Source organism: Orcinus orca, chromosome 1, assembly GCF_937001465.1.
Source record: "Orcinus orca chromosome 1, mOrcOrc1.1, whole genome shotgun sequence".
In the NCBI taxonomy this organism is placed as follows: domain Eukaryota; kingdom Metazoa; phylum Chordata; class Mammalia; order Artiodactyla; family Delphinidae; genus Orcinus; species Orcinus orca.
The window spans coordinates 198,941,626-198,957,234 of NC_064559.1; the positions used below are offsets into that span (position 1 = coordinate 198,941,626).

Consider the following 15,609-nt stretch of genomic DNA (forward strand, 5'->3'; position numbering starts at 1 on the left):
TGAGCTTGGTCCCCATAAATAGGGTCTAAGATCGACACTCCATAGGGTTTAAACAAATGATGGATGGGAAAGTTTTGCTGACAGTTTGAAATAATAATTCTACATTTGGATAATCTGTCAGCTCATCAGTTTAAGAGATCTCTACTGAGACCTTGTGCTGGACACTGAGGTCCTAGAGATGAAGAGAGGAAGGTCCCTACTCTTGAGGGACAAGACATCCTTGGTGTTTGAGGGGGCACAGGCAGAGGGCTCCCTAGTTGCAATACCCCAGGGTATCACCAGAGGGCGGCAGACACCTTTGCAAGCACTTCCCTCCCCTGGGAAGAAACTGGTGAGAAGGGTGCGTTCTGGGAGTCCCAGTAGACTCCTAGCGGGCCTGGGGACAAATGCAGAATGGGGGTGGGTGGGTGCAGTGTGCTGCTCTGTGCCAGCTGTGGACTCAGCAGAGTACACACATCTCAGTCACTGTGTCTAAGGTCTCCACTAACCCAAGACCCAACCACAGAGAAGTACCCAGGATCCCACCTCCAGTGCGGAATGGGGACCCACTTGGAGCCTCGGGACCCAGGGTCTGTGCTGCTGGGGAGATTCTGGGGCCATAGACGGACTCCGAGCCAAGAGATGCAAGAATGTGCAGGGAGAGGAAATGAAAAGCATCGCGCCTGTGTGTGTGCGCGCCCGTGTATGTCTGTGTGCACAGAACGGGAGGGCAAAGTCCCTGCATGGGGAGGGGGAAATGAAGGAAAGGTGAAGATCACACTGAGAAAGGGAAACCACAGGAAAAACTGAAATTCAAGGAGCAAAAGTAGAAGAAGGTCGACCTTTACCAGTGGGACGTGAAGGGAGGCAGGGCACACCAGGACCTGGCGGTCCTTCGGGAGGGTACTGAGTTCCAGCCTGTGCCGCCGGTACTGGCCCACCTGGGCTGCTCATGGCCTGGGTGGGGGCAGATTGGTGTGAGTGAAAAATTGCGACCTGGCATGAGAAGAGCGGAATGCAATGCACAGGGTTCTCCTGGAGGACCGTCGGTAGCATTGATTCTGCGCGGAGGCAACAGGGTCGGGGAGGATGGGGCCCGGACCCCCTGCTGGGCTTCAAAACGGTAAAGAAGGACAGGCGACCGCTGGAGGAGAGAAGCGGAAACTAAGATGTTAACACCAGGGGGTTGAGGAAGCGAGAGGAGAGGGCAGCAGGGGCAGGTGGAAAGTGGGGGGACAGGGGACTCCATCGTGCTCAGTGAGGACTTAGGCAGAGCAGTGGAAGCATGTTCGCCTAAATGGATTTCTCAGCAGGTAAATGGAATTGATGCCACCAGCGGAGGCAGACAAGGAGACCTGGGAGTAGCATTTCTAGGGCCAGAATTGGACATCACTTGGTCTCCTTGGCCAGGGAGTCCAGGGGCCTGGAACTGCCAGGCAGTGTCTATTTTTAAGGTGGTGACTAACTCTGGCAGCTTCCTATCTGGAGGCATCAAGCATGGGGGGCCACAGATCCACTGTGTGTGTGCGCGGGTGCACATGCGCTCATGCGGGGGCATGTCGGGATGAAGACACAAGGTCACGTACCTTCACTAAGTCACTTGAGTCTCCAGCGCCTGGCAGAGGTCCTGGCACGGGGTGGTCACTCATGACTGCTTGTTGGAAGAGCCTGCCCCCGACGGCCCAGAGACCCCATATGACTCCAGTGGCTGTTTGAACGCCACGGCTTGGGTATGAACGCAAGCTGCCCCATGTGCAAGCTGTGTGACCTTTGACAAGTGACTGTTCCTCTCTGTCCTTTCATGTCATCATCTATATAACAGGATTCAATGAGTCTGAGATCTGCACTCCACGAGATGGTTGCTCAGGTTAAACCGATGATGGATGGAAAAAAGCTTTGCTGACTGTTTGAAATGACCATTCCATATCTGGATAGGCTGTCAGCCTATTGATTCAAGAAACCTTTACTGAGGGCCTGGGCTTCCATCCCAGGCCCTGTGTCAGGCACTGAGGACCTAGAGATGAAGAAGGGAGGGTCCAGTTCTAAGAGACAAGACCCAAGAGGGACAGCTGAGAGCAGGCGTCTCTGCAGAGCACTTCCTGCAGGCCCGACAAAGAGGGTGGGTCCAGGAACTCTTCCCTAATGGATGTTCTGGGGGTGGGAGGCTGGGGATGGGGTCCAGTGAAACTTCTGGCTCAGAAAGTGTGGGTACACTCCACCTTTGGGGAAAATCCCAGGGGGCTGTGGAAAGAACGTCTTGCTCCTGAGCCCCCTGCCCCCCAGTTAAGGCCCCACTTCCCAAGAAGCTTAGCACCGGGCCCAGCATACTGTTATTACTCCATCTGCTGAGAGCTCGTGGTGTTTGGTGTGGGGACGGCCCAGGCTCCTGAAATCGCTGGTGCCTGTGAGGTCGCCCTGGACTACAGGTCACTGGCTGGTCCAGCTGTTTGGTCATCTTTAACCCAAACGAGTCTGGCCCCCGGGTACCTTAGGACATCGTCTGTTGCCCACCGGCTACCGGCAGCAACGAGAATTATCTGTGCCTTGCAGCTTCCCGCTGAAATCTTTGCCCCCATCTGCACATCGGAGCTGATGGGAGGTGTGGTGTGCAGCAGAGTTTTGCAACTCTTGCTGCCAACATCTTTACCTGGAAGACTTTTTTAAAAGACTGCTTCCCCAGGCCTTGCTCCAGGATGCTTGAATCAAATTCCGTCTTGGTGGGGCCCAGGAATTGATATTTTTAAGCAACTCCCAAGGTGACCCTAATGCAGGTGGTGCCCTGATCGGCTTGTGGTGTAGACACCACGGAGGGTAGCTCGTGCTCAGGTGGTATAACTGGCAGCCTCTCCTTTAGGGCGCGTTGGGCTGTGAGGGGAGCGCTCAGCTGAAAACTTCCTGGGAGGCAGACTGCAGCCCCGACTCCTAAAATAATCCCTGGTTTTGATTTGGGGACCCAGCTGCCACTTGGGGTTGGAGACCTGGGGTGTTCAATTCTGATGCTACTCAGAGGCAGCTGTTATGAGCAAAGTGCTGAAAGGGCTCACGGGTATCCTTACAACATCCCTGGCTCATTCGCTTCTTGGGTGGGAGAGAGAGGAGTGGGTTTACAGTAGGTCACGTACTGGGCGTAACCTTGATAGTTCCCTATGAGCGGGGTCTGAGCTCGTCCACTCTCCCAGCACCCAGCACCAGCTGGGCACGTAGTAGGTGTCCAACGTGTGTTTGCTGAGTGCTCAAATAAATGAACAAATGAAGGACCATGTCCTGTGCAAGCAGCATGGGTTATGTACGTTCTGGAGACAGAAGATGCACGGTCCACTATACCGTGCGAAGAGGTGAGCTGTGGAATTCACACTTGCAAATCAACAAGGGTCAGAGGGCACTTTTTTGTGTACCAACGGTGGAGAAGGAGTTTGCCCTGCCCGCTAACAGCTGACACTGCAGAAGGGACACGGAACATTTCCAAGGGAAACAAACCCCTCTCTGATCTTTGGACCCAACAGTGAATATGTCTATTTTAAAACCAACCCCATTTTTCCTTTGGAACAGATTCCAGAGAGCTGTGACTTTGAAACCTCCGTCTGCCTACCTGGAGCAGCCTTGCTACTACTTCAGCACTTCCCTACCTGCCTCCGTGCCTTTGCACACACAGTGTCCGCTACCTGCAGTATCCGTTCCCAGGCTCCTCTTTGTCTAAAACCTACTTATGCTTCTAGGGCCACTTCAAACGCCACCTTCTCCACGATTTGCCCGGGCTCTCCATCTCTGATTCATCACTGCATTACATCTGAATCTTCCCCATGGTAGCCATCACTTGATTACCTGAATTGTTAGCTATTTATCTCCATGTTTTATCTCCTCTTTCCTTTCATCCCACAAATATTTATAGCTCCTCTCTAAATGCCAAGTAGGTTCTGAGGTCACTGAGATGAAAACGATAGAGCAGAGCCTCGGAGGAGCTTATGGGCTGGTGGGGTGGGGGAAGAGGGAGAAGGCTTTAAGCTCCATGGCGGCAGGGGCTGCGTCTTGCCCACCTCTGGGCACTGTGCCCCCCGCCCCCCAGCTCTGTGCCTTGAATGCAGCAAACACTCGATATGAGCTATCAAGAGACTACACGAACGGGTGCATCTCAAAGTAATAAAGGGAGTGGCATGTCTTTCCGTGTCCTCAATCCTCCAGGCTCTTCTTTCATTTACTTGATTTCTCCCACGTCTCCCTCCTCTGATAAATATGAATTAGGAAGGTGTAACTGTGCACTCACATTCTCCACGAAGCCCCCAGGCTCTGCCCCATCCCCCCACCCTCCCAGCTGTTCTCAGCCTCCTGCAGGTTTGGGGGCAGGGGGGTGGGGGGAAATGGAGCCTGGTCACATGTTCACAGCGCGTGGCAATCAGCCCTCACCTTTGCCTCCTGGCCCCTGCCAGCCCGAAGCGGTGGGCCAGCTCCCTCTCCCAGCTTCACTCAGGTTTGGAATCTAAGTCCTGAGACCTATGAAGAGACCTCTCTCTCCCTCCCCAGACCCCTCTGAGGAAAGCTTTGTCTTCCTTTCCTGACCCCTCCAAGCCATGCTCCGCTTGGCAACCGGGGTGAGCTTTACAAGACACATCATGTCAGACCCCAACCTTCAGTGGCTTCCAGGACATTGAGAATAAAAGCCAACTTGTTTCCTTGCTCCCTGAACTCTGGCCACGCTGGCCCTCTGGCAGCTCCTAGATCACGCCAAGCTGCTTCTCACCTCAGGATCTTTGCACTTGCTGTGCCTTCTACCTGGAATGCCCTCCCTACCTCCAGCCTGGTCTGTCAGGCTTCTTTTATCCTATAGATCCCTGCTCAGATGTCTCCTATGAGAAACCTCGTAGCACGCTCCCCCTTCCCCCCACCGCCGCCACACATACGCCACGACTCTCATCATCTCCATCCAATTCCCTTATTTCCTTCATCACCTACTGAAGATATTTTTCCGTATTCTTTCAAACACATTTTTTTTTATAGTCTGTCTCTTCTCACCCCCTGCATTGTAAGACTCACCAGAGCAGGTCTGATTATGTCTCGTTCACCATTTTATCACGAGCACCGTCCCTGACAAACAGCAATTGCTCCATTCCTTTGTGATAAATAAATGATGCCCGGGTTGGGGGAAGGTGAGGAGGCCTGAATTCCTTCTTCCAAAGTTTATCCCGCAGCCGTGAGAGCGTCAGTGAAAGACATCCACCACGCCTTCTACCACTAACTCATCCACTCCACAATTATCTACAAATTGTCCACACTGGGCAGGGGGTGCTGGGCTGGGCGGCTGGAGAGATGGCAGTGAAGACATCACCCCCAATCCCCATCCTCATGGGGCTTCCGGTCAAGCGCAGGAGGCACTTTGAATACCCGGTGTCAGGGCAGTGAGTATGGGAGGGGAAGGGCACTGGGGTGCCTGGCCCAGTCTGGGCAGTCAGGGCGGGCTTCCTGGAGGAAGCAACATTTAAGCTGAACCTGAAAGGATAAGCAGGGCCTCGGCAAAGAGAAGTGGGCAAGGCGTGGGAGGGGTGCACTCTTGAACCCTTGAGTCTAGATTTCCCTCACCGCCAAATGAGGGCCAGTGAAGCCTGCTTGGTGTTCCTAGGGACACCCTGGGCTGATGCGATGGGGCATGGACTTCAGAGGACTTCGGGAAACAGAAGGCACAAGGTGTGGTGGGGGGAGCAGGGGCTGGTGAAGGCTCGCTGTGATTCACCCTGACCTCCAAGGAGGTCACAGCTGCCATTTGGGGATGGCCACATTCTGCAGGGATTAATGAGTTTTGCCCACACAATCTTCCCCTCAGTGAGGGGGGTCCATGCATCTGGTCCACTTCTGCCCGGCCTGATGGAACAGGTGAACGGGGCCTGAGGCAGGGCCTGAGAGGGCAGGGGTAGAGGATGGCAGATGTGCAGGATGCCCGCAGGTGGGACTGTTACTAATATCCTATGTCCCCACTTAGGGGTCCCTGAGAAACAGAACCTGAGACAAAGAATCTATTGGGAGCCGCTGGCTTATTTAGGAGGGTATCCCAGGCAGCTGGAAAGGGAGTGGGGATTGAGCAGGAGGGAAGTCAACACAGGTACATCCTAGAGGTTATTCAGTCCCGCTGGGGAACTCGTGGACAGTGGAGAAGACACATCTGGGTTGCCCCACTGGAGGGACGAGGGGACTGGGGTTTCATCTAACACCTCCCATCAGTCATTGGCCGAGGCTGCTCCCAGACATCAACTCCCTGGCACTTGGGCTCCGACGTCTGCCACACCTGCCTTGTCCCCGCCATGGATGGCTCCTTCCCAGCCCACAGGTCTCAGCCCAGGGCCACCTTCCTGGGAGGCTCTGCCTGCCACCCCAGCATCTTAGTCCTCCTGGCACTGCAAGCTGCTCGCCCCTCGTTACGTGATCACCATCGGACCCACATCTTTGTGGAATGTGTCATGAAAAATTTATTGACATCTTGCTTCCCTCGTTTCCTCTCTGTCTCCCCCACGAGAGTGTAAAGCCCCGTCTTTCTTGTTCCCCACTGGATCCCCGGCACCTGCATCATACCAGGCTCCTAGTAGGTGCTCAGTTAAATATCCTTTGAAGGAATAAATTATTGTCAATTCCAAACTGGGAGCTCTGGGCTCTGAGGCTCAGAGCTAGAAAGGCATTTGATCGATGGAATCTTTGGGGTGTGCAGAGGGGCAGTGACCTGCCCAAGAGGTCGTGAACTGGGGTCCTACCCCTGCACCCCCCAACCTGGGGACAGAAGCCCTGTCACCCCACCTGACTCCCATCCCTCCGGGAACCCCACCAGTGGGAGGAAAAGCTCTGGGATTCCCTAAGTCTCCCCTGGCTGCCCAGAAAATTGCTCTCTGCCAACTCTTGGTAATCTTCTCAGTCTCATTCTCTTCCCACTTTCCCCAGCTGAAGAGGAAGCGGCCCAGACAGCTGCGGAGCTGGGACTCTCTCTAGATGAGATGCATTAATTTGTAAACATCTTCATTTATATGTAAATGTGGAGTCCCGCACCCCTCACCAGCCCTAACGAAGCCCTGCAGCCTCAGAAGCAGCCTCAGCCAGCCAGCACAGCTGCTCCTGCGGCTGCAACTCTCCGCGACAGGATCAGACTCTCCAAGAGGGCCTGCTCCTTCCTTCCCTTCTTCTGTGGCTTCCTTGAGGCCCCCCTGCCCTGCTGCTCTCTGCCTGGGAGACCCGCCCCCCATTGTAACCAAGGTTCCAGGAGAAGGCTGGGGAAGAAGAGAGCACTGGCCACAAGTGAGCTGCTGTGTGACCTTGGACTAGTCTCTTTCCCTCTCTGAGCCTCGGTTTCCTCAGCCGTAAAATGAGAAAGGCAGTGTGGTGGAGGGGTGGGATGAGGTGGGTTGAGGTCCAACCAAGTTGATGTTATTATAGCAGGGGACCCTTGGGCAAGTCCCTTGACCTTGCTGAACTTTGACCCCATCTGTAAAATCAGGACTACAGAAATTAATAATAATAATAATAATACCTGCCTGCATTCCCGGTGTTGTTAGTGAGGATCAAGAGAAAGAGTGCACAGGGAGGGTTTTGTGAGATTTGGGGAAAGGTGAGGGCTTTTTTTTTATGATGAGGAAAGGAGGGCTTTTCTAGGCAAGAAGAGCATGCACCACTCAGCAACTACGGCTGCACTTTACGCAAATTATTAACTCAACTCACGAGGTTGCAGTGAGCTTCGTCCTGTTGTCATTCCCTTTTAGAGACTGGGAAACTCAAGCACAGAGTTACCAACCCAAGATTACGCTAAAGCAAGGGGGTGGAGGAGCAAGGATTAGAACTCAAGCCATCAGACGTAAGTCTCATCAAACACCACAACGACTGTTTAAGCCAATCATATTAAGCCTGCTTTACAGGTGAGGACACCAAGGCAGAGAGAGGTCAAGGTCCTTATGGTCCAAGGTAACTCAGCAGGAAGTAGCTGAGCTGGGCTTTGAACCAGGTCTTTGCGTACCAGGGCTGTGCTCTGGTTGCATGAGATGGTGGGGGTCAGAGCCAAGGAAACACCCTGGAGACCATACCTGCAGCCACGGGTGGGGGACTGAAAATGATGGTATGTGGGGAGCTGTTGCTTCCCAGAGACCTTGGTAACCAGGCAGAGGTGTGGCAGGCGGAGACGGGTTTCTGGGAAGCTGGAGGTGATCTAAACGTCCACTTGTGCAAAATCAGCTGTGGCTCCCAGGATAGCTATTTTCTTCTCCAAAATGAGTTTTTACCTTTTGTTCATTTTGATGGTAACTGGTGGGTCTTAGGTGTGCTTTAAGGCACCCCAAATCATTTTGGGAAGCGGGTGTAGGAGAAATCATAAATAGATGGATGAAGGTATCTGTGTGGCCATTTGTACACCTCTTTGGAGCCCCTTCACATCCACATTCTCACCAGATTCCCCCAACAAACGCTGGGTCTGAGCTCCTAACACAAAGCCCAGAGAGAGGAGCACCCAGAAAGGTCCTCCAGGGGAGACACCCACCTTCCGTTCTTACCAAAGTGGGCATGGAAGGACCACCAGCCAGATTCCCTACGCAGGGCTGGATTTACCCTTTGCAATCTTCTTGTCACATTTTCTACTTTTATCCACAGGGAAACTGACACCCAAAGGGCCAAGGAGGGTGCCCAGGGTCATCCACTCAATTTGCAAATTTTATTGTGTACCTACTGTGTGTCAGGCCTCGTGTTGAGAGCTGAGGGTGCAAGGTGAAGGGGGAGCACCCATTCTGTCCTGGTGCTCATGGTCACAGAGAGAAGGACCAACCAGTGTGTGGAGAGTGGGGCCTTATCCTCCTGGCGGGTCAGGGGTAAGGCATAAGCGGGGACGCGGCAGGCACCCACGAAGCACAGCGCGAGCCAGCTTGTCTCCTGCAGCCTCTCCCTGCGTGCCTGGTGTAGCCAGGTTGTCCTCTAGCTTCGGAGCAGACTGCCACTTTCTGCCTGGCCACCAGGCAAAGCATTTGGCTGTGTCGTGTGAAAAAGCATGCACGCGTGTGTGTGTGTGTGTGTGTGTGTGTGTGTGTGCATGTGTGTGTGTGTGCACGTGTGTGTGTGTGGGTGTGTGTGCATGCGTGTGTGTGTGTGTGTGGGTGTGGGTGTGTGCATGCGTGTGTGGGTGTGTGTGTGCATGTGCGTGTGTGTGTGTGCACGTGTGTGTGTGTGTGTGTGTGTGCGTGTGTTCTGGAGGAGCCGCAGCCATTGGCTTTGGGGGAGGTCGGTTCTGCTGGGGTGGCGGGCTGTCTAAAGAAGGTGTCCCACAGGAGGACCTGCTCGATTGGGTTCTGAAGGCTGATGAGGAGTTTACCAGGTGGCCAAAGGGAACAGCACCCATCAAGTGTAAAGGGTCAGAGCAATAAAATAGGATTGGGGCCTTTTAGGCAGTGGGTGGGAGGGGAGTGGGGCAGTGGGTGCCCACACGCCTAGAACACAGCAGGGCCTAGAAGGGGATCCGCTACCTTAAAGTCTCCTAGGAAAGGGGTAGGGGTAGAAATATGAAGTGTCTCCATCCCCAAGGGCTCTTCCCTCCCCATCCTGTTGCTGCTTTGAACCTAGGGTCCGGTTGTTTTCCTTCCCAGGTTTAGAGCCCGTGGGGAACAATAGGACGTATTCCACAGGCTTCTGAACCGGGTAGAGCTGGTTTACATCCCACCTCTGGCATTTCTGGCTGTGTGACTTTCGGCATATTGCTCACCCTCTCCGGACCTCAGTGTCCTCACCTGGAAAGGGGTTTGGAAAACCCACTTTGCGGGACTGTTGGAGGAGCCGTCTGGAGAGGCCGACATAAAGGGTCTGCTCCATGTGGCAGAGCTGCAACTTGACCCCTTCCTGCTTCTTCCCTCCAGGGGATGAGTCCCCTTGGGAATGGGTCCCCCTTCTGCAGCACAGCCCCAGCTCTGCCTTCCAAGCCCATGGAGGGTGATCCTGAGACCCCCCCTCCCCACTCCAAGAGCACTGCGTGTGGGATAAACATGAAAGGGTTAGAGAAGTGGCCCCCCGCACACCACCCAGCCCTCACCTCACGGTGGACTGGTACACCAGGTCCTCTCGCTTGCGGTAGTTCTCCATGTGGGAGAAGTTGGTGGAGAACATGGCGTCGAAAGTAAAGATCTTCTGCTTGATGGTGCCGCCATCCGTCACCTGCAACAGAGCACAGAGGAGTCACAGGTGAGTGCTCAGCCAGCCTTGCCACCCCTTTCCTCCAGGCGGTGAGTGGGCTCCCGGGATGCTGGGGAGATACAGGCAGCCCCAGGAGAAGCCTCTCGGGGGAGATGTCACAACCATCACTATTATCCTCCCGGGTCATCCCCACATCACTGATGTGCAGGCTGAGGCTCTGAAGTCAAGTGCCTTCCTGAGGTCCTACAGCTAAGGAGGAGTAGGGCTGCCTCTTCTTCTGGCCCTTACCGATGCACCAGGTGGTCCCACTTCTGCATCCCAATTGTTGGCCTTGCAAAAATGACAAGCAAACCTTGGGGAGCCGCAGACAGGGCCAGAGAGTGTGAATGTGTTTTGCAGAGTCAGCCAGAGTGCCAAAGCCATCCCCACCCAAGGAGAGAGGGAATGGGGGAGCAGGCTGGATAGAAAGAGAGAAGAAATGGGGCCAAGGGCAGGCACCTGTACCAAGATCTCATATGGATTCAAACAAGCTAAACTGCAATGGTTTCCAACAAATTCTTCAAGGGAGAAGACCAGAATAGCTAGGGAGCCCAGAGGAGGGGGAGGTCCCATCCTGGGGATAGGGTAATCATGGAGGGCTTCCTGCAGGAAGCAGTGCATAAGTTGTCTTCTGAAGGAAGAGTAGGAACCAGCCTAGTAAATGAAGGGAGCGCTTTCTAGGCAGAAGGGACAGCAGGAGCAAAGGCCCTGGGGTGGGAAAGAAGCATCTGTGCTCAGTGAAAGGAGACTGTGTTCAGAGTGCCTGGGGCAGAGAGGAAGTGAAGAGAGTAGACTCCGAGGAGTGAAATGGGAGCCACATCAGGGAGCGCCTGATGGGCAAAGGAACTCAACTCCCCCGAAGGCCAAGGAGGTGCAGAGTTTCAGATTCTATTTACAAGCTCCCTCTGGCCTTAGAAGAGATTGAAGGGACTTGTCTGGAGACAGGGGAACCTGGGGTGGCTAGGGAGAACCGAGTCTACTGACACCAGCGATGGAGAGAAGAGGACAGTGTGGGGGACTTGCCTGCCTCTGGCTGCCCTTGGGACAGGCCAGGAGGGGTGTCAGGAAGTCCCCGTTTCACATAGGAATATGAAGGAGGCCCCGAGAAGGCAGGGGCTCTCAGGAGGTGGTAATAAAGCCCACGCTGGAAGACAAAGGCTGCACAGGTGCCCAGCTGTTCACAGCTGATTAAAAGCCGGACCAAAGTGTGCCCTAATCCCACCTGCCGCCTGTCCGCATCCCCATCCCCGCTGCTGTGCTGCCTCCCGCTAATGAAAGTGTTACTCCACAAAGCAGCAAGGTATGTGTTGTCACTGTTTCAATTATTTATCTGTTTACTCCGCTGCAGTTTTCCGCTTGTCTCAGCAACTCTATTATAGAGTTGCAGCCTCGCTAACAGCCTGCAACAGGGAGGCCTGCGCTTCCTGAAGAAGTGGAATTAACTCCCTGTGGCTGTGTGCTGCAGGCAGGAGAGGGGGCTGGGGGTGGGGTTTCTCCAAGGGGCTTGGGGGAGGGGGGAGATGCTGGGATGGGGTTTCTCCAAGGGGCTTGGGGGAGGGGGAGATGCTGGGATGGGGTTTCTCCAAGGGGCTTGGGGGAGGGGGGAGATGCTGGGATGGGGTTTCTCCAAGGGGCTTGGGGGAGGGGGGAGACGCTGGGATGGGGTTTCTCCAAGGGGCTTGGGGGAGGGCTCGAGATGCCGAAAGGTGCTTCCCCAGCCCAGCAAAGGCGGCCCTGGAGGTGGGTCTGCCACCTTCTTGGGAGGACTGGCCCCGGGGCAGCTGGCCTCCTTTGGGCACATCTGGACCCCAGCTGACTTGGACCACATCTGTCTGGCCAAGGTGGTAGTGCTGCTGGTTTAGGGAACACAGATTCAGTGCGATCCAGCCAGCATTTATTGAGTGCTAGCTGTGTGCCATGCGTAGGAGACCTCTATTAGTACCGGGGTGCCCAGGGAGCCCCGGCTGGTGAGGGTTAGAGTGATGACAACACATTCACCAGCTCCAGGACCCTGAGAGGGATCAGTGGTGGGACTTCCCACTACACGGCGTCTCCTTGCCGAGCTCACACCTCTGTGTCTCCAGCAGGCTCATGCACCGCTCACACACTTCACTCGTTCCCTCCCTGAGGGCTTTGCGCTTTTCTGACTGTGCGTGGGTGCCGTCAGAAGGCAAGACATCTCATCCTCTGGTCCTCTCACATTGCCTCTCACCAGTTTCCCAAACAGGGGATGATGAGAATGGAGGAAGCCTGAGGAAGAAGAGCAAAGTACCTGTAAACCAGGCCCCTGAACTGGGGGACAATTTTGCCCCTTCCTCCTCACGGGGACATTTGACAATGTCGGGAGCCAGTTTTGGTTGTCACAACTCAGGGGCAAGACGTGGTCCTCGTATCTACCAGGCAAAGGCCAGGGATGCTATGGCCATCCTACGATGCACAGGCCCCCAAAGAATTCTCTGGCCCCAAATGTCAACAACACCAAGGCTGAGAAATCTGCTTGAAGCACATCTCTTTGTATAGAGCAGAATAGACAGTAATCTCCCATTTCGCAGATGAAGAAACTGAGGCTTGGCGAGGCAAAGTGATTCATCCGAGGTCCCACAACGGGGCTCTTGGCAGAGCTCTGGCTCCCAGACCAGGGTTCACATCCCACCCACTAGGCTGAAAGGGCTGAGGATGAGCTAAGCGCCTCTCGGGGCCTCTCTCTCTACACTCAGCGGCTGCCTCATCAGGAGGCAGGATGCCAGAAGCCCGGCGGAGGTTTGAGTAATCTTCTCCTAAAGTCGTAAAAGTGGAAGGCATCCTGCCTGTTTGACTTGCAGCCTCGCCTCCCTTCAGGTACTGCTTTTTTATCTCCTCCTAAAATGCGGCAGCCCTTATCGTCCCAATTTCAAATTTCACTCCATTTTTTTTTTTTTTTATTATACAAAGGAGGAAAAAAAAATCTGTCAGTAAAACTGTCTCCTCAAATTTATTCTCCGGGACTGAGGTTTTTATTAGTGGGAAAATACACCCACACCCCACACGTACTCAACACATACCCACACACCCCAGATAAAGCACCGAAGAATTATCTGAATCGTAAATCGCTGTTTCAGGCCCAGGGACAGGAGAGTTTCAAGGACGCACCTAGTTTTACTTTGGTTTTATTTACATCTTTTTCTCTGGGGCCCGCGTCTGGCTGCTGTGGTTAAACTGGCCTCGGGCAGCCGGAGACAAGCACTGATCTCCTTCCAGTCAAGGCATCCACGGTCCCAGCTCCCTGCAGCTGGCTCTCAGACCTCCCTCAGCCTCAGGGCAGGTAAAGGAAAGTAACAGACTCCAAATTCGCTCTCAGGCCCCAGGCCAGTGGGCAAGTGGTTATTTGCAAGGAGGTTATTCTGCAGTTCTTGGAGGTTTGAACCCCTCAAGACAGGGGCTGGGAGGGGGTGGGGGTAATCACAGGCAGTGGGCAGAGGGCATGGTGTGAGCCTGAGAAGATGCTGCAAGACACCTTCCCTTTAGCTCTAGAAACATGTCGCCAGGCCTAAGACGCACAGGCACAGTTCTAGTCCCCATCGGAGAGAAAGAAATGAGTTTCAGACACCGTTGCAGCCCATCACGAGCTTATTCACAGTCTGGAGGGGGAAATAACACCACTCACAGTTAAGTGAGAGGCCAAAGTCTGGGAGATCATGGCTGTAGCAACAGGTATTTGCCAAGCGTCATCTGAGGCTCATGGAGGAGCCAAGAATTCCTTTGGGGGAGGTGATCACAGGAGTCTTCCTGGAGGAGGCGGGCCCTTTTCAGGGGGTATCTAGTCTCAGGCTGCTTCTCCCTGCCTATGGGAGGCTTTTGAGCAAGAAGCAATACTGATTTCCCATACCCCAGTCGAATTCTTGATTTTGGGTTACTACTTTGTGCTTTTGAGCAAGCTATTTCACCTTTCTAAGCCTCAGTTTCCTCATCTGTAAAATGGGGACAACTCAACCTATCTTCTTGGGAGGATTAAACGAGACAAGGCTTGGAAAGATCACCCAGCGTGTGGTCAATGCTCAGTGGAGACAGCTATTTTTATGAACACTAACACGTCTCTGAACCACCTCTTTTTCTGTGTCCCTTCTCACTCTTCAGGGCTGGAGAGCAGAGTATCTCTTGCTGAAAAGCCAGAGGATGCAAAAAATCAGTAAATGAAAGAAGGGGGTCCATTTCTGGGGAGGGAGGCGGGTGGGAGGAGCCAGAAACCAGTGTGGGCAACTGAGAACTGGAGGGCTGGGGGTTGTGTGTGGGGAAAGCAGAGGCCCAGGAACTTGCTGAATTATTACATTATTCTATCAGCCCAAAGAGGGAGCTCGAGGAGGCTCAGAACAAGGACATGGTGGCAGGCTAGCCTCGGGGGCTCCAAGACAGTCCCGCGGTGCCCGTAGTGGGTTGGGACCAGGAGATCAGGGCAGACAGAGAATGACAAAGCTAGTGGGGGCAGTCAAGGTGATGTTGGAGAGCCAAAGATGTGTGGGTTTTCCCTTCCCCAGAGGGAGATGTGCTTGTGTGTTCTTTCACTCATTCATTCATTCAACAGATTTTTAGTGAGTCAATCAACAGGGCTTGAATGTGAGCTACTTCTAGAACATAAGCTCTATGAGGGCAGGGTCTTTATCTGCCCTGTTCAAGCTCTGCCCCCAGAGTTGGGCACCTGGTTCTTACTCAGTAACTATTTGTTAGAGTGAGTTGAACCCTTACCACATTCCAGGCGCTGGGGCACCACAAGGAAAAAGAGAAACCATTCCTCCAACACAGACCTGCCCCCAGAACAGCCTTCTGTGCCCACGCCCCAGTTTCATGGGGCTTCCCAATAGGACTGGCCCAGTGGGGAAGGTGGAGGGACCATCCGTGCAGTGATGCCCCAGAAGGAACCAGCACGGATCTGAGGTATTTTTTCTCAGAGGTCATTCTGAGACAGGCTGGGACCTGGGGCCCTTTGCTGCAGTGCTTGTACCTAGACACATTTCTCCTCAAGCAACCAAATACAAAAAAAACTATATGGGACTAAAAATAACTGAATGCATGCACAGTTGGGGTAAATTCTGGACCAAAAGATACAAAAAGACCAAAAAAAAAACCCTATCTACCATTTCTGAAGAGCCGGGAGCAAAAACTGGGTGTCAGGGCAAAAGCAGTGTACTGCGCATGCCCCCTGCACACAAAACACCACAAGGGGACTGGGGCAGAACACCTAAGCCACCTATCTGGACACACCCCTACCCTCACCCCATCTAAGGAACCAGCTTGCCCCCCAGCTCGGCAAGCGAGCAAGGGAACCTCTCACTTGTTCTCGCTACCCCCTGCTTCAGCAGGGGCCCCAATAAAGCCTTGCCTGAATTTCTTGTCTGGCCTCTAGTCAATTTCTATTTATTGGGGAGGTCAAGAACCCTGGTCGGTATCCAGTCCCTGACTGATCAGCTACACTGGACGGAGACCTGGGTT

At 53.9% G+C, this 15,609-nt stretch overlaps 1 protein-coding gene across 5 annotated transcripts in view; it reads right to left on the reverse strand.

Moving 5' to 3' along the window:
- The window catches only part of IGSF21 (immunoglobin superfamily member 21), a 271,189-nt gene that overhangs the window by 70,122 nt on the left and 185,458 nt on the right, over nt 1–15,609 (reverse strand). For all 5 annotated transcript variants that reach the window (XM_049706334.1, XM_004272461.2, XM_049706335.1 and 2 more), the window contains exon 3: nt 10,007–10,128. In XM_049706334.1, coding sequence (XP_049562291.1) covers nt 10,007–10,128 — 122 coding nt within the window. The remainder of the gene's footprint in view (nt 1–10,006; nt 10,129–15,609) is intronic.